At 35.3% G+C, this 24230-nt stretch overlaps 1 protein-coding gene across 1 annotated transcript in view; it reads right to left on the bottom strand.

Annotated features, from left to right (window-relative positions):
- Positions 1-24230, bottom strand: part of LOC149803330 (tyrosine-protein phosphatase non-receptor type 13-like) — a 204536-nt gene that overhangs the window by 102789 nt on the left and 77517 nt on the right. The window contains exons 10-16 of the mRNA XM_089953916.1: positions 18886-19012; positions 14731-14805; positions 12899-13067; positions 8071-8221; positions 5624-5915; positions 3703-3753; positions 1141-1361 (exon numbers count right to left, since the gene is read on the bottom strand). Coding sequence (XP_089810042.1) covers positions 1141-1361; positions 3703-3753; positions 5624-5915; positions 8071-8221; positions 12899-13067; positions 14731-14805; positions 18886-19012 — 1086 coding nt within the window. The remainder of the gene's footprint in view (positions 1-1140; positions 1362-3702; positions 3754-5623; positions 5916-8070; positions 8222-12898; positions 13068-14730; positions 14806-18885; positions 19013-24230) is intronic.

The following is a 24230-nucleotide window of genomic DNA, read 5'->3' as shown; positions in this document are numbered from 1 at the left end:
CACTGAACTTGGGTCCACAATAGTCATATGTGTGTAGACTGTGATATACTTTTGCAATTTTGATCTTGCATCTGTCGGTTGAGGTAGGGTTTCACATGGTTTGGTGATTTATGTCACAGCATCATAAGTAGGTTGATCTAATGGTAGGATTCAAACCTGAATCCTTTCTGTTGAGAATCCAGCATGTTAACCCTTGTACCACAGGAGTAGGAGAGATTTTACACAAGTTTCAAATAACAGTGTCTGAGAATTGGCATGTATGAACAACTCGAAGAGTCACCCCAAATAAGACTGGGACAACTGGGTAATGCCTCCATGGTCTTTTCTTCCTCCAGAATCTGAGTTATAACCAGCACAGTTGTGAAAATACAAATGTATACATCCAAACTGCACAGACTGTGAGGTCTAACCGTACCACCATAACTGAGCCTGTTAGTCATAACATTTTAACTACTGCAATTCAATACTATAACCACATGTAGATTTACTGAGAAAAGAAAGACAAATTTATTTATCCAACTGCAATTGACTCAAGTTCTGTCCCTACTCACAGGGACTTCGCCCAGGGTTGAAAGTTGAAACTGTTCAGATCCCCACCATATAACCACTTACTGGGCTGAAAAGACAAATTTATATCTGCAAAAATGCCTTGGCTCTGGTTTGATAAGAACTGAAGGCAAAATCACAAGAAAATTATGTGCAACCATCAAAACACATCATTTAGAAAATACTTTAAAGTTAAGTGATTGATTTAGGCCCAAGAAGTAGCAATAAGCCATAATTCATTGTCTTTTATTCTCATGAAGTGTGTGTGTAATTTGGATTTTTAACCTAACTTTAACACTTTGTTCAGTCATAACATTACAATATTTGCAGTTTATAGTGATGTCTAGCACTGAAGCATCATGCAGAAGACATGTCCCACCCTGTCACATTATCCTGACACCAGGTCAACCAGTCCTAACACTAATTTGTTAATGCTGAGCACCAAGCAAAGCTGCTGTGAGTACCATTTTTTAAGTCTTTGGTATGACTCGGACAGGGCTCAAACCCGTGACCTCCCTCATCCAAGATGGATACTAACAACTTAAGCCAATGGTGTGTTAAAATAGGATAGGAATTTTAGATACTGGTACTCACTTTCTGTAGCTACTGGTGTAATAGTTGATCTTGTGGGGCTTGACCTGTCCCATTTCAGGTTTTGGCTGAACACTGAATCTGCGTTTGTTAAATGAAATTTTCTGTGTTTGTGTCCAGGGATGGTGGTGGACAATGACACGGTTGTACCCTTCAGTCTCTGCTACCACTAGTTCATGTGCATTAATGCCAAGCCATACCAGGTCATTGGTGTTTGACTTGCTCTGGTGGAAAATAATAAAACAAGCATGTCAAGGTAAATTAGTAAAATGTAAATAAAGATAGTGAATTTGGTAAATAAGTGCAGGGAAACATGTCATTAACACAACAGTTCAGGTTCAGAAAGTATCTTTGTTGTTTTATGTAATGTAGCATAATTATAATATTCAAACAAGTCAGTTAATGGAAGGAACAGAATTTACAAAAAGAAGGCTGCTGGTTGGTGCAAAAAAGTACAAGCTTGAATGACACAGATATGAATTTAAACTGATGAAGATTAAACATGAATCAGTTAAGACTACATGATTACATGGTTAACATTTCACTTTTCACTTGGGACCATTCAGTGGTATTTACATAAGAAAATCAGCAATGAATTGCATGAATAAATTACATGTGTCCTCACCAACAAATACCAAAGCATCAGTGTCTTCATAATACTTATATCCAAAATGTGCATAGAGATACATAATTTTAATCATTGCAGCATAGATTATAATGTGTTTAATTTAATGCATGAAAGACTAAATGAATGAGACCTATATTAACTTAAAGATATGTTGATAACTATAGTTTAGCACTAAGCCCAGCAAATATAGGAGCAGTATGTTTGATTATAACAGCAAACCATCCATCAAAATAACTTCAGTGCTTCTATTCCAAAGTCTAGTCTTCAATGGGACACCATACATGTAACCTGCCTCTCATATACATTGTTAGAATGAAGACTATTTTATCTGTAATGCTCAAACTTAGCCTAGTATTGCTATGATAAACAGTCTGTGTACATCAGAGTAATCAGAGGGTGATGTTGACAATTTGAACTACTTTTTTGTGAAATTAAAACTGAAGGAGTCAGATTTCATGAATACTGGTATAACCAATAAAAACGTATACACCTACTTGAAAGGCATAATGTACAGATATATTTATACTTACTGAGTTAACTTTAAGTGGTAAAATGAAGGGGGGGGGTATATGTATGTAGCAATTACAAAACAAGGGTCCCTAAATTGGACTGACACTCTACTGGCTGAAATTCAAGATAAGACCAGTTCTTCCTTTAAAGTGAAGTGTTGAAACTCTGATAGACTTCAGTGAAAAAGAGAATTTCAAATTAGATGTTTTAGTGGACACTGGATGACAGAAGATCACCATTTTAATTCAGAAGTCTTTTGGTAGAAACCCCATGTTGATATGCCTTTGTATTTGGGAAAAGAATCAATAATAAAATTTTCAAGATGGATGCCATGGTGGCCATATCATAACCATTTGGACATGAGGTGTATATTTAACAATTTGCTCCTATGTACTGGAGCATACTCATTTCTGCAGCCACTGAACTGATTTTTCAAAATCCAAGACCAAATATTTCCAGCCAAAGTGCAAACAAAATTGTCAGAGCAACTGCATACACAGACATGCATAGTGTACATTTTCCATGACTTTAAATCATTTATACTTCTTGCACTTGGTAGTCAGCTTGTAATGAAGAATAGGAACAAACAAGAACAAGTTGTTGTTGCTGTTGTGGGGTTTAACGCCATTTCTCTGCACACGATAGGCTATACATGGTGGCAAGTATTAATGGTGGAGGAAGAATCCAGGAAAACCCCGGAAAGAACCACCGACCCACGAGAAGCTACTGGCAAACTTTCTCACATACCCACAATGGCCAAATCCGAAACTCGCACCCATGCAGACAGAGGTGAGATAGCAGTGATCCGTAACAGAGAGCGCTTTAAACCACTTGGCCACTCCAGGCCCAAAAAAGAAAACTGCATTATCAAAACCACTTAGGAGTGTAACACTTGAGAAATACAGCAACCAAAAATTTCTCCAGTGAAAATTAATGTTACTGATCAAAATCACATCTGATAATAAGGAACAGTTGATTATTGCACAAATATTAAATTTCATGACAATTCACACAAATGTCGTATGCACCATGCAAAACATTTTGACTTACTATACCAATGAAAATAAAAGAGGGATGATGAAATTAAAATACAAGATTAAATGGATTCTATGCAGGACATCATTACAGCAAAAGTAAAAACTGGTACATCAGGGTATAATGGTAACCACCTAGCAGGCAGGAAGGGAAGTTGACCTGTAAAAGTTACTTCCCTTTGTTTGTATTGTATATAGACAGAAAGCTGTTTTTCATCTTCCAGGAGGTAGCAGAGAAAGTTATGCATCATCTCATGAGGTCTGGTAATGTATTTGATGGAGACATTTTTAAATACCAATTGTTAATGGACATGAGACAGAGGCAGGGTCGTAACATAAGCTCACTTCGCCTTATGGCCTTCAGCTAAAAATTTATAAAAACTAGAAGTTTACTTTCTGTAATCTGTAGAGGTGTCTTCCATATTCTGGCAGCTGTTGAACCATCTGAAATAAATTTGTAAAAACAATTGTGAAGATAGAATAATCTATGCATTGAAATAATAGTAACATTATAAAAACTTTTATTATTTTTTTTATTCTTTGTTACCAAATGATATAATTAACTTAACTGAGACATCAAATTCATAGCATTTATACTGTGCTCTCCCTCTAAATGAAACGAAATCCTAAAGACATGCTTATCATTACTGCTTTTCTGATTTACAGAGTTGATCAAGCATTTTCATCCTTCAGGAAAAAGCTGAGCATTGGTAACATTCAGGAAAAGAACAATCAAACAATTGTAGACTGCCAATCCTAATAAAATCTTCCCAATAAGGCAGGTGATATCTGCTTCTGTAAGATAGACCAATTTTCAGTAAGGTGTAACAAAATATTACATACTTTTATTGTTGACTTGGAAAATATGCATTTAAAAAGTTCAAAAGATGTGATCTGAAAATAATGCAGCAAAGCAAACATTATGTTCAACTAAAAAGCTTGTAAAGTGCCATAAGCCTTTAATTAACTCCAGTACAATTTCAGAAATCTCAGTTCCAAACCCAACGGAACTCAATGGCTTCTTGGTATCTCTCAATTTAACATAATATTTGGGTTTGTCTTTTTACAATTTGATGTGGCATTGGCAATTTTCTCTCCTGCCATGGGACATACTCAGATCAACACATATAATGTCCAATAAATATATTGCTGCCTTTCCTGCTCTTTTTTGCCAAGAATCTGGATATTCCTGTTTATATTCTATGCTGATTATTTAGACTTTTTCAGATTATTATCTGTTTCACCTTTACTGGGTTTAAACTTTTTACGAGGCTTATTGTCCCTTTGCACTGAACATATTTTCATTGAATGCCATTTCTAGAATACGCAATAAATAAGCAACAGCTGGATCAAGATGTTTTGCATGAAATATAAGAAAAAGTTTAAAGTGTCTGAGCACAACTCAAAAGTTAGTCTGGTTCCCTGGCCAACTGCCCAGATTCTAATATGAAACCTAGATCTGGATCAAACACAAAAAAAAGCAAGTATCCAGATTTGACTAATCATGTTTTGTTAGTTGTTACTATTATTCAACAATTCTGTATTTTTAAGGGTCATTTCAGTAGGACCTGCAGCCAATCACAGATGTTGGCAGGATGACACTACTATATCTGTGACTGTTTTTGGTAGGCATCAAGTTCCTTGACTTTCCTGCCAATATGAAGTTGTGGCCATTTATTAGTGCAGTAACAACATAACTTTCATACAGAGCCCATAATAAATTACTGGAAAATACCTGATTACTTCCCTTTTAATATTTATCGAAGCTTTTTTCCTCTGAAAATTTAAGCTCAAAAGTCCAGGGGAAATATGTTAAAGTGGGTTTTATTTAGTTTTATTTGATGAAAAATCCTTTATCATCAATGAAAAAAGATGAGAAAAATCTATGATTTTGGCCATGTCATGTTGATGACCTCAGTGATAAGAATATAATATTTTAAGCAATTACAAACATTACAAAAAACACAGTTTCTGAATACCTGATGAATTCAGAGTCTTCCAAACATTTTTTTTTTAATTCTGAAAGAAAGCTTCTTCTATCTTACTGTGAGCTTGTACTATCTGCTATCTTATCATCAATCTGTTCATAGATTATTTAGCTTGATATCAACTTGCAAAACAGCTATAGTTTGAAACTGCTATTCATTCCACATGAAATCTTTAACTGTAGCTTACCACAGAAAAATTAAAATTTATTTTACCATGAATATAGCATTGGAAACTGCAGGTCAATTGCTGCTGAGATCATATATGGAGGGTCTGCAAGTATTATTCACTATATACTGAGCAGAGAAATCTCTGTCTTTATATTAACCTTGATAAACTCGAGTTCAGCTTCCACTTCACTCATCCCGGCATACTCCAGATGAGCCTGAGGTGTGTTGTCCCTGATGTATCCCATCCCCAATCTGTGTAGTGCATGCCCTGAAAAGTAGTGTTCTGGTGTAAAGTAGTTCTTGTCCATTGTTTCCTTGTTGTAATCTCCATACTCAGCCTGCAAGGCTAGTCCTGTCATTGCCAGCACATGGTCTTCATTGCACTGGAATCGCCCTTCTAGGATATCACGACGGCACTGGAGATAAAGCAGATGCCGAGTTGTCTGATGCCTGTAATATATTAGTAGACACAGTTCAAAAAGAAATGGTATGCCCAAGATAAATATTTTTTTTTTTTTAAATTGTCTACTGATTTAAAAACCCCTATCATAAATTAAATCATCAAATGCCCCAGGAGAGCTGTTTGTAAAGTCTGTTCACAGTTAATAAAAGAAAATGCAATTTAAACAAGAATGCAAAAAATGACACATGATAACCCACCAACATATGGTTATTTGTCTTAGATATAGTTGTTTTTTTTGGGGGGGGGGCTAATTTTAATTATGTAATATATAACCAGCTATTATGAAATTACTTTATCTTTTCCTGGTACTTATCCCAAGTTCAAAGATGATTATTCCATCCCCCAAATAGTAACTGGAGGTCTAGAATAAAAGTCTAGAAAAGAATCTTAATCCCAGTCTAGACTTAAAATCAAAGTCTGAATCCCAGTCTAGACTTAAAATCAAAGTCTGAATCCCAGTCTAGACTTAAAATCAAAGTCTGAATCCCAGTCAAATAACTCAGTTCACTCCAAACAAATGGAACATATTAAATTGATTGAAACATATGAAACATAGTGACATCAAAATATACACTGAAGACAAAAAGGTAGTGATGAAAATGAGAAAGTTGATGAGAATGAAGAAAATGAAATAACCAGTGATCCATGGATCACAAATGATAGACCACACATCAACAAGAGGCCATTCAAAAATATGCCTGACTGTTTGCACTTTTCACACAAGGCTAAAGTTTGCAAGAAAGATGACAAATGGAATTTATGTGTACATAAAACAGAATTACCATAAATTAGCGAATGTAACACACGTGTTATCCCAATTTTTCCCAATCATCACACATCCCACCAGTGGGATATATATGTCCAAGTGTCATGCAATCTGGTTTTTACTCATGTTATGCCACTGAAGTAATATTTAAAAAGACTCATTTCCTATTTCTAACAATGCAGCAAGCTGAAACAGTAAACAAGTCTAATATTAATTACTTAGTTATGTTGTACATTTCAGCTCAATTTGTTTGAATTTTCAAGATGATATATTGGATATAAGAACAACAATCTTCAAAATGAAAAGAAGCCAACACAGATTTTAGTTGTTTATTATTATTTACCCTGAGGGGTACATACATTGGTGGGTAATCTATTTTTCTACACACAACTGAAAGAACTGTGAGTAATATCTGAGTGCATGTTACACTCGCTATGCCTTGCCAGTAGCTTCTTGTGCGTTGGTGGTTCTTTCCAGGGTTTTCCCGGGTTCTTCCTCCACCATTAATACTGGCTGCCATGCATAGCCTATCATATGCTGAAAAATGGCATTAAACCGCACAACAACAACAACAATACTCGATATGCATGACAAAACTTGTGATAAATTTAATTATTTGTTAGCTTCTTGTCACAAATGGACCGAACAGATCCTATCAATATCGTTCTTAACTTTTCTTTGTTTTTTTTTTTGTGGTCTAACAACCAAGGGGTATTACTACACTAAATAATGCAAAACACAGATGCTCAAACTCATCAGGATCGTATGAAAATCAGGAGCACACCAAATTTGTTTCCAATTACAGAAGTTATTGTGTGCCAATTAAAGTGGATGGATCTAACAATTGGGTTAGAAATTAAAGTTAGTATGTGCCAATTAAAGTGGGTGCATCTAACAATTGGGTTATAACTCCACTAAATGGCAATGCAGAACGCTGACAATCAAATGAACCTAAGGTCTCATCAATTTCAAACTCAATGCCAAATTTGGTTGAAATCCAAAATTAACTGAGTAATTGTGTGGCAAAAAAAGTCTGCGACTTTGACAATTAGGGGCTATAACTCCAATAAATGAAAATGAAGTACACTGATAACTTATGACTGTCAAGTTTACATCAGTAAAGCTGGTCCATCAATAAATGGCTATAATTCTGTGAACAATAACACAGGGTGATGACAATTAAAATTGCCCAAGATCTCATCAATAGCTGCCCACAACCAATCTGGTTGAAATTGAATAGTAATAGAGTTATTGTATACAGAGAAAAGTCATATGGTCTAATGGAAGGAAAGAAAGAACGACAATGGATTGATGGATGGTTGACAAGCACAATTAAATGTCCCCACTTTTATGTGATAATATGACAAAGAGTTTACCTAAGTGCAGATATGTTGTCCACATAGAACTTGACTCTTAGATGGACAGTAAATGTGACATTGGAAACTGGCCCCTTCCAGCCATCTTTCCAACCATCAGGGGCCACTTTGTGTAGTTTTTTATCAGCACCAATAAAGAAATGCTCTCCATCTGAAAGAAGAAGAATATAATGGAAAATTGTCCTACGAGCCACTCTGTGTAGTTTTTTTATCAGCACCAATACAGAAATGCTCTCCATCTGAAAGTAGAAGAATATAATGGAAAATTGTCCAACGAGCCACTCTGTAGTTTTTTTACCAGTACCAATATAGAAATGCTCTCCATCTGAAAGTAGAAGAATATAATGGAAAATTGTCCTACGAGCCACTCTGTGTAGTTTTTTTTTAGCAGCACCAATATAGAAATGCACTCTACATGAAATACATATGTAAAAGCCAAAGGTCATTATTTCCAGGAAATTTAATTTTTGAAATAACTAATGTTTTAAAGAGTCTGAAAAAGAAACGTTTGCAAAACCTTAAATGAACATTAAATAAACTGCACTGGAGACATCCAAAAACAAGCTGTGGGTACTATTGTGGGCTCATACTTGTTTATATACAGTGAGTGGTAAAGCATCATTTTCAGCAGCTATGGGACAGAACTGCTCACATCATAGGACCTCTGTGGACTGTGCTGTTAGCTAATACCAAGGTTAAAGCTTCTGTAAATTGTGTTGCTTTTTTTATCCTAACATTAAAGTGACATATTTTTGTGATGAAGATAGTAGTCACCAAAGAAATATATTGTAATAATGGCCATGAATGAATATAAAAATTGAAATGGCAATTTAAGTCTATTAAACATCCTGCCTTCATTGCCACTAAAAAGTACTTTTTTAATTTCCACATCCATATCCGTCCAGTTATTCCTCAACTATACAATGACCCGATTTATACAACATTCACATTCAAGTCATTATTATCTCCCTTCTCTGTCCTCTAAACAATTCTATATCGATCAAGTTAGCTGACCAAATATTTGTTACTGTATTGGGGTATTTTCCCCCACAAGATTTGTCAGTAAATAATAACTTTAAATTGCAGTATTTACTGTTTTTTTAGTTATAAGATGTTTTCCTACATTGCTTTAAATGAACATAACGAAGTGCTCTTACATGTGATTGCTCTCACCTTGTCACAGACACTCTCACATGCACACACACAAACATACATGAATAGATACATACATACATACATATATAGACACACACACACACACACATATATATACATGCATACAAAGTCATGTAAATGCATTATCATTTCCTATTCAGTCACATTCTAAGAAATATTTTTAAAAATTGGGACTATCAGTATGGGTGAAATGATACACGTACCACAATATGCCACAACGTCTGATATGAGAACACGGAAGGTTTTGTTATCTTTACAAGGACTGTCAATCATAGGATGGTGTTATTTGAGATGATTTGACATACTGGTTCCATTTCCAGTATGTCAAGATGTGTAAAAGAGACTGCAGACAGTCTGTTCTGATGACATTTTGATCCTTGACAGGAAAACTAGAATATTTCCAAAATTATGTCATGCTAGTCACAGATGATTCTAACTCAACTTCTTTGACCAACTTAGGCTGCTCCATTTGACTGGATGCAGGTCTCATCTGGTCACCATACCAATTGTTTGCACTGCATGAATGCATCACTAATATCTCTAATATCTTGGTGACTAGGTCTAATCTGTGGCCATTAGTTCTATCACAGTTCCACACCCTTAATGTTATACAAAACCTTCCATACACAGTTCCACACCCTTAATGTTATAACAGCCCAATCACAGACAAAAAAATTATCTCCTACATTTGTGTAATAATTTTGAGTTGGAAAAAAAAATTGTCAAAAAACTATTACCACTTTCAAGTCTTCTTTTAAATTTGGAAGGCATTAAGGTTCTATCTTAAAAAACTTAAGAAATAGTGCAATTTAATCATGCATGGAAATTTTTGTGGAATGTTTCAGAGTGCAGGAGAGAAGATGAATAACAAATGAATTCCTCACACTGTACTTCTGCAGATGCAAAACAACCACCACATTTGCTCACTATGATTAATTGTCAATTTAAAGAATAAAAAGACAAACTACTAATAATTATTCATGACCAATGAAGATGAAAGTAACTTCTATAAAGTAACAGTCTCTATATCGAAAAATTACCTATGCATCAGTGAACTGTTTCATGCCTAACTGTCAGTTCAGTACTTAGTCTGGCAACACACCAGATGAAACACCTGTGACTTGAACTGGATCAAAGGCACAGTCAATTTCAGAGATAGCTTTTAACTAAAGATTGAGCAATCCAATGACAAAGTAGCATTCACTAGCAGTGCAGGGCACCTGATGCAATTTAAACCAAACTGTACTTCAAGTCTAGGTTGGGATTTGAAACCAACTGTACTGGAAGTCTGGGTTGAGCAATTCAAACCAAACTGTACAGCAAGTTTGGGGTTGGCAATTCAAACCAAACTACACTGCAAGTCTGAGTTAGGTAATTCAAACCAAAACTGTACTGCAAGTCTGGTTTGGATAATTCAAACCAAACTGTACTGCAAGTCTGGTTTGGGTAATTCAAACCAAATTGTACTGCTAGTCTGTGTTGGTCAATCGTTTAAAACCCCTAGTAAATGCCCAGACCACTAACTTACTCGGGAACTCTGGATTTTTCGTGAGTTAACCGTATCATTACAAAGTCTGTTTATGTGTACAATAAAATGGACACATTATATTTGTTTGCATTTCAAAGCAACTCTTTGGGTCTGTTTTGCCACTTCCAACTACCTTCTCTCTAGTCAACCTTCTGGACCTGTTGCAAATTTCTTCCGTGACAAAGTACAAACCATTAGAGATAAGCTTGACAACACAATTTCAATTGACTCGTCGTCACCATACAGTCTGGATACAAAATTTCAGTGGCAACCACTAGGAGCATTTGAACCTGTCTATATGAATTTAGAATGTACAATCGTGATGAAGAGTGCACCAAAGTCATGTGAACTTGATCCAATTCCAACATCACTGCCGCTTGAGTGCTTAGATCCAGTATTGCCTTCACTAACTGATGTTATTAATACCTCTCTCTCATCTGGGGAATTCTCATCATTTTTCAAAACTGCCACTGTAAAGCCTCTGCTGAAGAAACCAACACAAGACCATAACGATTTAAAAAAACTACCACCCAGTTTCTAATCTCCCATACATATCAAAAATCTTAGAAAAGGTTGTTCTATCCCAGCTTGTATCTCATCTAAATTCAAACAGTCTTTTCAGCAATGTACAATCTGCATATCGCTCTTGCCACAGTACTGAAACTACTCTTCTAAAAGTAGTTAATGACATTCTCTCTGCTTTGGATAGTGGAAAGATTACAGTCCTCACCCTCCTTCATTTGTCTGCAGCATTTGACACAATAGACCATGATATATTACTTCACCGTCTCCAGCATGTATTTGGCATTCATGATACAGCCTTACTGTGGTTCAAGCCCTACTTGGTCAACAGGACACAAATTGTGTCTGCAAATGGAATACGCTCCAGCCCAGTTGATCTATGTTGTGCTATTCCACAGGGGTCTGTTCTTGGACATGTTCTCTTCATTCTATACACTCAGCCATTCTCAAGTGTCATAGATCATCATCCAGTGTCTCACCAACTGTATGCTGACAACACGCAAATATACAAACCTAGCCACCCAACTTAAGTTGATGCTACCATCCAAGGTGTAGAGGTGCATTTCTGATGTGAAATCATGGATGACATGTAACAAGCTGCAGATGAACGATGATAAAACTGAGGCCATACTGATCACAACACAAAGACTTTCTCAGTCACATCCTTTGCCTCAAACAATCAATATCAACAACACCAATATTAAATTCACACAGTATGAAACCAAGGTGTTACTCTGAACAGTACTCTCACATTGCACCAACATCTCATGAACATATGCAAGGCTGCATATCTTGAGCTGAGACACACATCAGCTTCATTTGCAAATATCTTTCAGGTGATGCCACTAAAACACTTGTGTGTTCATTAGTACTTTCAAGACTGGACTATTGTAACTCAATTCTGTCTGGTTCATCTTAATATCTACTTCAGAAACTTCAAAAAGTTCAAAACACAGCTGCTCAGATCATACTTAGAGTACTACGATCAATACACACCTCCCAGCTGTTCTGTACCCTACACTGGCTATCCATTCGATCCAGAATCAAACACAAAATTTGTTCTGTGTGCTACGTTTCACTGACGGATTCCAGTCCAATATATCTATTTGACCTCATCCATGTGCACACACTAGGAAGATACTTACGCTCCTCTTCTGACAATCGTATACTCATTATTCCCACTACGAAAACGAAGTCGTATGATGTTCTATTGCATACCAGGGCCCAGCAACGTGGAATGAATTGCCCACTGAACTTTGACACAAAGACACAGTAATCCCATTCAAAAATGCTCTTAAAACTCACTTATTTCGACTGCAAGAACAAACTTAAAGACCTAATAATGTTCCCTACCTTAAATATTTACAGCATGTTTTTGTTTTTGAATTTCATGGTGTTTGTTTTCTGTAATAATATCATTATATATGTTTTTGATATTATAGGTGTAATCTAATGTTGTAAAGCACTTACAGCTTCTAAAGATTAGGCGCTATATAAAGTCCTCATTATTATTATTATTATTATTATTATTATTGTTATATGCTAATTAACTTGCATGGAGCTATAGGCCATGGTAACTGACAGTGTATGCTGGGTACTTACCATTAATGTAAGTTAAGCCAAAGAAAAAGAATTCTGGCAGTTCTATATGAGTTACAATAGCTTCAAACAACTGCTGGCCTGTTGTAGTAGGATCACAGAATGCCTCCAGTTTCTGTCCCGTAAGCAGCACCACAACAACCCGGCAAACTTTGCCTGGGTTTTTCCGACTCTGAAGAGAATGGATGTAAAGAAGTTAACGGCACATCAGAACAATACAGTCAAATTGATACAGAGCTTATCAGTCAAGTTGTATAAATTGACCCCCCCCACTCTATTATGGGTTAATATCGGATAATACAGAGCTGATCAGTGTCATTTTAAAAATTGACCCGCCCCCACTATATTATGGGTTAATATTCCAAAGCTTAACTGTGGAATTTTAATTCCCCATATTTCCCAAGTGTATATATAAAGAAAGAAAACAAATGTTACCAAATATTCATACTCAAGTTCAATCCTTCTCTACAATATACATAATGGATAGGTCACAATAAAAAAAAGGCGTGAGCCCAGTTTTGGTTTTACTATATTTATCTACTTCAAACCTACAATATCCTCGTAGTAATAAATCCAATTCAAATTTAAATTCATTCGGCTCAAGCAACAATACATATTCTTTATTAACATACCTGGAACATAAAAAGATATAATGTTTGTTGGTTTTGTGGCCTTCTCCACATGCATAGTAAACAGGTAGTACACATATTAATGCTCACTGGTTTACAAGAAAAAGAAACATCTTGCTTAATTGAAGACACATGAGAAACTTACACCTGACTTAAAAATAGCTGCTACTTTTCTCACAAATTCTCTTTGAAGTTAGCAAAGAAAAACTTGGGAACCATCTATATACAGAATTAGATTGGATGTCATATTTAAGAGAACTGCCAAAAAAAGAATCCTAAGTGTAGTGTAAAATATCCAATGTTATGGCATCAAAACTTTAGTGCAATCACATCTATAGACCTTTTACAGCCTGTGAATGTTGTTATTGTTGTTGTGGGGTTTTACACCATTTTTCAGCACACGATAGGCTATGCATGGCAGCCAGTATTAATGGTGGAGGAAGAACCCAAGAAAACCCCGGGAAGAACCAATGACCCATGAGAAGCTACTTGCAAACTTTCTCACATACCCACATTAGCCAAATCCTAGACTTGAACCCACGCAGACAGAGGTGAGATGGCAGTGATCCGTAACAGAGAGCGCTTTAGACCACTCGGCCACTCGGGGCCTGCCTGTGAATGTTAGCACATGTCTATTTTAAGAATATAAATAATAATAAAGAATGTTGGGCAAATTTATTGCAACATATACACATAAACATGCCAATTATGCTCATCTTTTTCATGCGCTAATCTTAACTGTTTTAAAATTACCTCTAAATGAAATGCAGACTAGATGTGATTTATATAAGCCAGGTGTACTTAAAAAAGTAGAAGACTGATTATCCAAACTTGTTCCATTTTCACCAGTCTCAACCCAGTTGTAAATGGTTACAAAGGGCACTAACTCTGATTAACCTGTGATGAAAGTCATCCAGTCCTAGTCACATCAAGCCAAGCAGATGTGAATTAGCTCCGACATTATGAGCCACTGGAATCATCCTGGTCTCAAACTTTTTTTAAATCATGAATCTGTGGTAGCAAAGTGGTTGCCGCACTTAACTCACAGAGGATTCTGGGTTTAAATCCTGTCAATCCAATCCAGGTCAGCTACCATGTTGTGTCTCTGAGCATGGCACATTTTTTGAATTTCTCAGTACTAATAGTGTTTCAGGTACTGTGGTAAAAAAGATCAATTAAATAATCAATCAGTATTAGAACACCTACCTCTCCTTGAAGAGGTACTGGGATTCTGATGATCGGCTTTGATGAACGGTGAACAAATTCTGGTCCATAAAACTCCTGTCAATTAAAAATTATATCATTCAAGTTTGCTCTATTGAAAACAAGTTTTTGACTGAAGCTATGTAAAGTGAGCTAATGATGGAAGAAAGAAAAAACAATTTATTTAGTTACAATGGATTGTTTTTAAAGATAATACAGACTGAACTGATGATGAAAAACATAATTTATCCAGTAATAATGGATTGCTTCCAAAGGTAATACATACTAAACTGATGATGAAAAATACAATGTGTCCAGTTATAATGGATTGCTTTGAATGGTAATGCAGAGTTGATTATGAAAAACACAATTTATTTAAGTATAATGGATTGCTTTTGAAAGTTATAAAGCAGGTGACAAGGTAGACAATCCTTGGTACAACTGGATCATGAAAATAAAAGCTGCAACACACTGACTGACATGACAAACTGAAAAACCTCTGGTTGATTACTCTTCAGTTATTTTTTACTTCTTTACAGGAAAATATTAAGAACAGATCAATGTTCACATGTTGATGATGATTTCTCCACTCCTTTGATTTCCTGACCCTTGATTTTCAGCATGCCTTGCTTACCATCCATGAAATCCTCTCTCCCAATTCTTTAGTTCTTTGGCAGTCAACCATCCTCACTGTCTACCATCCATCACACAAACATGTATACAGGAACAGGAAATACAAGTTATCTAGGGGAACCTACATCACATATTGCCCCAAAGCACTTTATTGGTGACATTTATTGCACCAAGATACTGACAAGTGCAATCAAAGGCTACCACTGTCTGAAAACCTAGCAGTGCACTGGGCTTTCCATGAAAAGGAAATCTAAGGCAAAGTGCAATATAGGAAGAGCTATCTAGATGACTTTGGGTCAAGAGAGTCTCTGTCATAAATACCACTCTTCAAAGACATTTTTCCCCAACCTAACACAATTTTCATGACAAATTTGTCTTGGATGTCATCCCAGCAACTTAAAACAGCTTTCATGATAAATTTGTCTTGGATGTCATCCTAGCAACCTACAACAGTTTTCATGATACATTTGTCTTGGATGTCATCCCAGCAACCTACAACAGTTTTCATGATAAAATTGTCTTGGATGTCATCCCAGCAACCTAAAACAGTTTTCATGATAAATTTGTCTTGAAGGTCATCCCAGCAACTTAAAACAGTGTTCATGATACATTTGTCTTGGAAGTCATCCCAGCAACCTAAAACATTTTTCAATGGTAAGTTTGTCATGGATAATAAATTTGTCTTGGAGGCCATTCTATCTAGAATGATTAGTCCACAGTGGTCCAACAACATGCCCAAGGGTCATTTTTAGTTGCCTGCACTCATATAAAAAGACAGCTCTGTAATTATAGTATAACAAATTGTGTATATCCAGTGCAACCCCGCTATAATGCGAATTCGGATATAACACGGTCATGGCGTGGCTCCCAAAATATCATATATTCATTCGCACATGAAAAAATATTTTTTGTTCAATGTACATGAAATAGTCTATACAAAATTTATTATGATTATGGGAAAGAGATCATGTATGAATTCGAATTTAATATGATCGTGGCATGGTTCCTGAAATTTTAAATACATGTATGTGTATTTTTCTCATACTGGTAAAGAATATTTTTTTAAGTACGAAAAATAGTATGTAAAATGTTTATTTCATTTTGGGGAAGAGTTCACATATGAATTTTAATATAATACGCACTTAGTTCTTGGGTCTTACATGTGTATGTGGTTTGCTTATGAACTCATTATTAATTTCCTATTTTTTATAAAAATATTTTACCGTTAAGGAAAAGCATGTTCACAAATGCAATTCGTTCTCTGCACTTTGTGCTAAAAAAATTTATTATCATTTTGGAGAAGAGATCGTGTATGAATTTGAATATAATACGATATATAATATGATCATGGCGTGGTTCCTGAAATTTTAAATACATGTTACGTGTATTGTTCTCATACCCGGAAAAATAGTTTTTTTAAAGAATGAAAAATAGTGTGTAAAATGTTTATTATCATTTTGAGTTCACGTATGAATTTTAATACAATATAATTGTGGCGTCGCTTCTGAAATTTAACAATTTCACCAGGTTTCTGAAGTGTTATGCCAAAATAAACATTATCAGAAATGTTACTTATTATTGATCCATGAGTAAAGCCAGTAAGTCGTCTTTGTGATTGTCTTCAATTAATTCTGTACACAATCATTGCTCAAACAATAGCTGACATGTGTTTCCCCAAGCCAAACCACACCATGACTCATAAACTCAGGTAAATGTGGACAGTGATGATTCGGAAGAAAGTAAAGCACTGAAGATCAAAATGAAAACAGCAAATGAAGGAGAAAATAGAGACTTATTTGTGCTTAGACTTGCAAAGGATATTGTGTAAAACAGACATTAAATGACTTTAACAGGATTCACAAAGTAAGGCCATCCAGTCAAAGAAGTAAACCAATCATGGTTTCATTTCTGACTAGTATCCAGAAATGATGAAAGCACAATCTAAAGACTTTCAAACTGCCATTAAAATAACATATAAAGACATAAACAAGAGCTAAGATCACCATGCTAACAAGGATTCCAAAAAATGATGGGTAAATCAAACATACCTGGGTATGGGATGGGGTGATCTTTATGAGAAAGAAGAAAGAATTGGTCACTCAAGTCATAATTTGGACAGCAATGCTGACATTGATGGACAACTTCAGCCTTAAATTACACATTAACACACAACCTAAAGCAACGCCCATATCAACACAACCACCCGATTCTTGCAAATCCCCTGCAGCTTCATCTGATGAAGAACAACCCTGAATGCAATTCAAAGTATCATCTATGTGTAGTAAACACATCTAGACTTGATAACAAGCAGAAATTTACAAGTATCCATATGCTTTTTACATAATTCACTTACCTGTTCAATGTCTGTTATAGACTTGGATTGAATAAAAGATACGATTTCTGAAAAACATGTCTGCCATACAAGACATGATGACACCACTATGCCTTTGCAGACTGGGTAAAACCGTGCTACATTGCTGCCACAAGCCCTTCTAAACTTATGAAAAAATACAACTTCTAACTCTAATATGCATATACAGAATATAAATATGAACCTAGATCTTTTCCACCACCCTCAATTCCACCCTTTTAATACATGTATTTACCCTTTACCTATGCAAGCACTTTTGGATGCCTCTACCCCATTCCCATGGAAGCACCTTTGGACTTTGGACACCTCTACCTGATTCACATGCAAGTGAGTATTGATGCCTCTACACCATTCTCATGGAAGCACGTTTGGATCCCTGCTGTAAACATCAGCCATTTTGGGCTGGTTTTCAAAGTGCCACTTTCGGGGAATACTCCCTATTAGATACTACATTCACTGATGTGAATGACCATTACATCAGATCACATGGTCGCTGTTTAAGCTCTCGTCATAATCTGCTATTTAAAGTAACTGGGTTGGATTTTCTGCTTTCCAAAATGGATGCTGCAGATTTCATTCAGTATTCACTGGAGTTTGCATGATTAGAATCACAACTATTAGAGCTTCAAAAAAACATAGGACAGGCTCTAATGTTGATGTAGGCATGACTTAGTTTTTATAATTTATCAAATTAAGGTGATTTAGTGATGTAGACATTGACAAAGAAATGGTATATTTTAATTATGAGAAATGGCAGCTACGGTTGGTCACATGGCTTCACGGTGAATGAGTTCTCTCAAGATTTTAAAGCACATAAAATATTCTTCTGTGAAAAATAATTATACAACTATAATGATTAGATAACTCTTACATCATTCTATAATAATAGATCTGTACCAAAAATGTAAAATGTTTAAAATGTTTAAAATTGATGTTGAACATAGCATGTACTACACTGCTGTAACTGTTAACAGGCAGGCCTATGTGTATGGAGTCAAATAGGTAACAGGTGTTCTATTTATAGTGCACTGCACTGTATAACTGGTATATGTATATCAACTGCCTACAAAGCCATACACTCTGAAGTAAGTGTCAAAACACACACACACACACACACACACATCAAGAGAATTCTTTACACTGAAAAAGTATACCCTGTGTGAACGAGTTACTGTAGACTGTGATTTGGTCTGTTGGGGTTGGGGTTGGGATACTGGTTGAGGATGATAAGTCAATTGTTGCAGTTGCTGCAGGAATGGATCACCATGTTCTCCACTGGCCCTGTAAATTAAAAAAGTCACTTATAAAACGACTCAGAAAAAAGGCCCAAGGTCCTACTTTTATCCATAATAAAAGTATCAAATTTCCACAAGTGCTTTAAAACATGCCATACTATTTAAAAAGTGACAAATAATCAATTATATCAATGTGAATGCATTTATCAACATCTGATGAAGTCTGACCATAAAGACAACAGTGGTTCTCTACACAAGTCTCCTTTAGAGAGAGGCAATCTATTGTACTGATGCTCCATTATAATACAAATACTGATCACTTTAATGCTAAACATTTAAAAACAAGATATTGTAAAACATGTGTCATTATTGCTTTTGTCCTCAACAACATTTTCTACTTAAAGCTGGGTAAATACATTGGTGATCTGTGGCTTCCAATTATAGGAGCTGCTTTTGATGACATGTCCGCTAACTGAAGCACCACTATTTTTGACATCAACTGAAACACGTCCCCACCAAGTCTACAAAGTGGTAACCTTGCCTACACCAAAGTCGTTATTTTTTCTCACTTTGTACCCCTTGAGATAAGTCAGCTCTACAATGATTTCCACCCTGTCATCACAAGGGAGGGTGGCATCATATGGGAACAAAGAAACAGGAAATAATATGATGGATGGGATAGGAAGGTTAAGGTGGACAGTTAATAAAGAGAAACTCCATGATAACACTCTGTTATAGATTGAAGTCATATATAATCACAGTGTCTCCTGAAATGTTTCAATAATTTCACCTATTTCTTCAAGTACTAAAAAATTTAGTCCCAAAAAAGTTCAATTGAATAATTTGACAAGATTTGTGTTCTTGAAGAAAAAAATAAATTCTTGCCTTTTAATAAAAGATGTTAGCTCCTTAACAAGAGGTTAATTGCTACTCCAATTATTACTGAGAAATCAAAAATAAAACTGTCTCCTTTATGTTTGTCTTTAATGCATACTGTGAACAACTGTTGCTCACACCTGGGTAAACAATAGCCAACAAATGTTTACTCAACCTGGCATTTCTCACCTGAATTATTAAAATCAATTCATTTACCCATCTATTTAACTCATTAACCCCTGGTGCCATGTTAGTGCATCAGAAGGTAGTACCCTACTTCTGAGCTCTGTAGTGTCAAGGTCATTTAAGATATACCAAAATGGGTGATATTACAGAAAAGTAGACTGATGTAGTTCTACAATGATACCAAATAATCTGGACTTTCTACCCGTGTTACAAAATAGTGAGGGAAAAGCATACTTTTGAGACACTATTTTTTCACACAAAAATTTTGCCCATTGTTGGCATCAGATTTTGTGTCTAGATTTTCAACTTTTTGGCATCCAATCTAAGGCAGACCAGTCTGAACAGCACAAAAACATGTGAGCCTTTGCCAAAAATATGATAAGTTGGGGATCTGGAGTAAAAAGTAGCCAGGACATGAAAATGTTGGGTCCAATTTGCCAAAAATCCAAAAAATAAAGACAAAAAAGAGAATGTTGACACTTCTGCACATGTGCAAGTGAAACAGCAAATGAGAAACCATGTTTTAGCACAACTAGGCATCAGGCTAACTGAAAATATCTAGGAAGCAGATTGATATGTATGTATTTAGAAGTAACCCCCCAAATGTGTTTCCTACTCACATCTCAGACGAAAATGACATAAATCTCCAGAGGTTAATGAGTTAAGGGAAACAATAAACAACCAAAGCCAGCTCAATCAATTGTCATAATACCTACTGAAACAAGTTTATCACCTGAATTGTCAGTCTGAGATACCTGTAGAAACAACCCACTGTATGGCCAAGTTACATGCATATTCAGCTCTCCCCCATTATTACACACTTCCAGATATAATGAAGTAATGCTACAAGCAACATAACCAAAATTATGAAAGTTATAATTTAAAAAAATACTTAAATGATTTCAACATCAGCTGTAAACTTGACATCAAAACTACTAGTACTTGATGTGGACATTACAAGAACATCTTATTCAAGTCACTATTGTGTTTATGCAACATTAGATGTTGCATTCCTAACAGGCTACTGCCCACCCCAATTTACCCAAGTATCTAATAAGCCATAATTGTCCTTGATCCATGTCAATTATTATATTTGGCTAAATAACACAGGAGTGTCAAATTTTCCTTTAGCACTAAAGGCACCATAGCAGATCAGTAACTTAATGTCTGTAAACACAGCTGATCCATTAAACAAAATACCAGCACATGATCCATCATTGTTTATTGGCAGCTGGATGGTATAGAACACATAAAGGATTGATGGCACAATGCTGCATGCGGCTTGATGTCACTCAATTGCTCTTGGTAATCATTACGTGTAATTGTATTCTGAATTTATTACCATGTTTTTTTGGATAAAATAACAATCTAAATTAAAATCATTTGTTGTTTGCAAGTGATGATATTTTTTCCTCATTTTAAATTACTTTAAACTTGATGCATCTGTCAACAGAAATTATAACTTATTAAAATGCGGTGTTTACATTATTGTTTAATTGTTACTCATGATCGGATATATTATATACATAACAATATGGCTTGACAGAAACAACCTGAAGATTGGTATTATATTTTATTTACATTTTAAAACACTATTACTGGACATAATTAAATGTATAAATACCATGCAGTTAAGAAAAAAACCAATTTACATAAAGTAACATTATTACTATACATTTTAATGTCATTTTATTTACCACCCCTCCCCAAACACACAAGCACACTAATCATTTCAATCATTTCTGCTACATTTCTGTTCATATATAGGCAGCTATGGATCCCAACTACCATGCGATAAGCTGTACTCATTTCTGAATGGGAATATTAGCATGAAAACATAATAGATTTGAACTGACAGTATATTTTTATGTACATCAAACGTCTGGAGTTTCCAACATTACCCATAGATCAATCCATTTTTTTGGTCATACTTATAAGATGACTTTACTCAGCATGAATCTAATTTTCTGACAAAAAAATTTAAACTTATAAGTGAGTATATATATATACAGTGTAACTCATAATCTGATCTATTACATGCAAAACAATATGACTTGAAAATAACTGAAGCTTTGAATTATATTTTTATTTCCTTTCTGAAACATTACTGTATAAAATTAAATGTATACAAACCATGTAAAGAAAAAACAACAGCACCTAAGTCAGCGTTACTAATCATTTGACTGGTGCTTTGCTTACCCCTCCCCCAACAACACTCAAAAAGAACTGTTCAATGATCTTCACCATCCCACTTTTCAGTACATACTGCGGTTGACTGTTACGGACCCCAGCTTTTCATTTTCAGTACTACAAAGTCCTAGTTAAAAATAAAATTTTCAAAAATACTGCATTTTTTTACTCCGTCTTTTAGAGACTGACTCAACTGTTTAATGAATATCAATATTTACCAAAAAAAATCATATTATTTACTCCTATGCTGGGTATATCAATTATACACTACTGTTCAAGTGTTCATTTAAAGCACAGTAGGAGTTCAATATGTTTGATCCCCTGTATGAATTATCTTTTATAAAAAAATTCAAACCTAAAAATAAATTTGCTTTTAGAAACTCCTAATATCTGATTGACACATTTTATTGTCAATCAGAAATCAAACCCTTCAAGGTTCGAGTCTCGGGCTCGGCCAATGTGGATATGTGAGAAAGCTTGATGGTAGCTTCTCGTGGGTCGGTGGTTCTTTCCGGGGTCTTCCCGGCTTCTTCCTCCACCATTATTACTGGCTGCCATGTATAGCCTATCTTGTGCTGAAAAATGGTGTTAAAACCTAAAACAACAACAACAACTCTATTCAGACTTATGTTGCCAATTTTTGTGTACAGTTGTATGTACCAATGACTGGTTTTTCTGAAACCTCTCCCTATAACTTGAAAGTTATTTTTGTTTAATATTATATGCAATAAGTTGATAACAGCATCAATGAAGTTCACAATTTGTCCTCCACATTACACATTTTCTACAGTTAACCAACATGTTCGCCAAAGTATTCTGTTGACCCCAACCAGCCGACTGACTTGTTTGCATTGTGTGTGTGTGTGATTTGGATTTTTAACATAGCTTTTAAAAAAATTCAGTCATATCACTACAATGTCTGCAGCATGGCAGTTGTTATAGATGTCTAGCATTGGGCCATCATGCTGTAGACAGTACATAGCATGATAGCATTCTGTGGACTCCAATCAGTTAACTGATACTGGTTGAGATTAGCATGCTACAGTACACAGCATGATAGCATTCTGGACCCTAATCAGTTAAATAACTTGTTTGCCCATAGTATGACACAGTACATAGCATGATAGCATCCTGTGGACCCTAATCAATTAACTGATACTGTCTGCCTAAGCATGATACGGTACATAGCATGATAGCATTCTGTTGACCCTAATCAATTAACTGATACTGTTTGCCTAAGCATGATATGGTATATAGCATGATAGCATTCTGTGGACCCTAATCAATTAACTGATACTGTCTGCCTACAGCATGATACAGTACATAGCATGATAGCATTCTGTGGACCCTAATCAATTAACTGACTTGCTTCCCTATAGCTTAATATGGTACATAGCAATACATCCTTCTGTGGGCCCCAATCATCAGGCTATGGCAGGGTTTCACTGTATTATCCAATATATTATCTAATAAGAGACCCAAGTGGATTTGAGATCATTCAATGGCTGACAGCTGCCCAATAGCCAAAAGCAAGTACAGCTGGCCAAGGACAGCAGGATGTTTTAGGTATAAATTTCTTCCAAAAGCTGACCAATGCAGAGTGGATGCGGTCTCAATAAAATAGGTCTGGTTTATTTTTTATGACCACTGCAAGGATGCTCTATACAGGTTATGAAACAAGACACAGATTTATCTAAGGTACATTGTTATCTCTTTCAGCAGCAATTTGCTTACTTGTTGATACTGAAAAAATGACAATTCAGTTAATTATAAACATCTTCTAGTTTTAACAAAAATAATGTGTGATACATAATGCCAAATCAAATGTTAGATAATATTAATAATATGACAATGCCGCATTAAGTTTAACAATACTACATTTTGCTCAATGAGTAAAAGAAATTTTTTTCAATGCTAACTTCTTGGAATCTTCTGATACATTCATGTCCTTATTTCTGTTGGCATTCATGTGACTACTTTTTTAATGATCATATTAAAGTCAGTGATATTGT

This window comes from Sinohyriopsis cumingii, chromosome 3 (assembly GCF_028554795.1).
Source record: "Sinohyriopsis cumingii isolate HCF-2022 chromosome 3, ASM2855479v2, whole genome shotgun sequence".
NCBI lineage: Eukaryota > Metazoa > Mollusca > Bivalvia > Unionida > Unionidae > Sinohyriopsis > Sinohyriopsis cumingii.
This window is presented reverse-complemented; position numbering and strand designations above follow the sequence as displayed.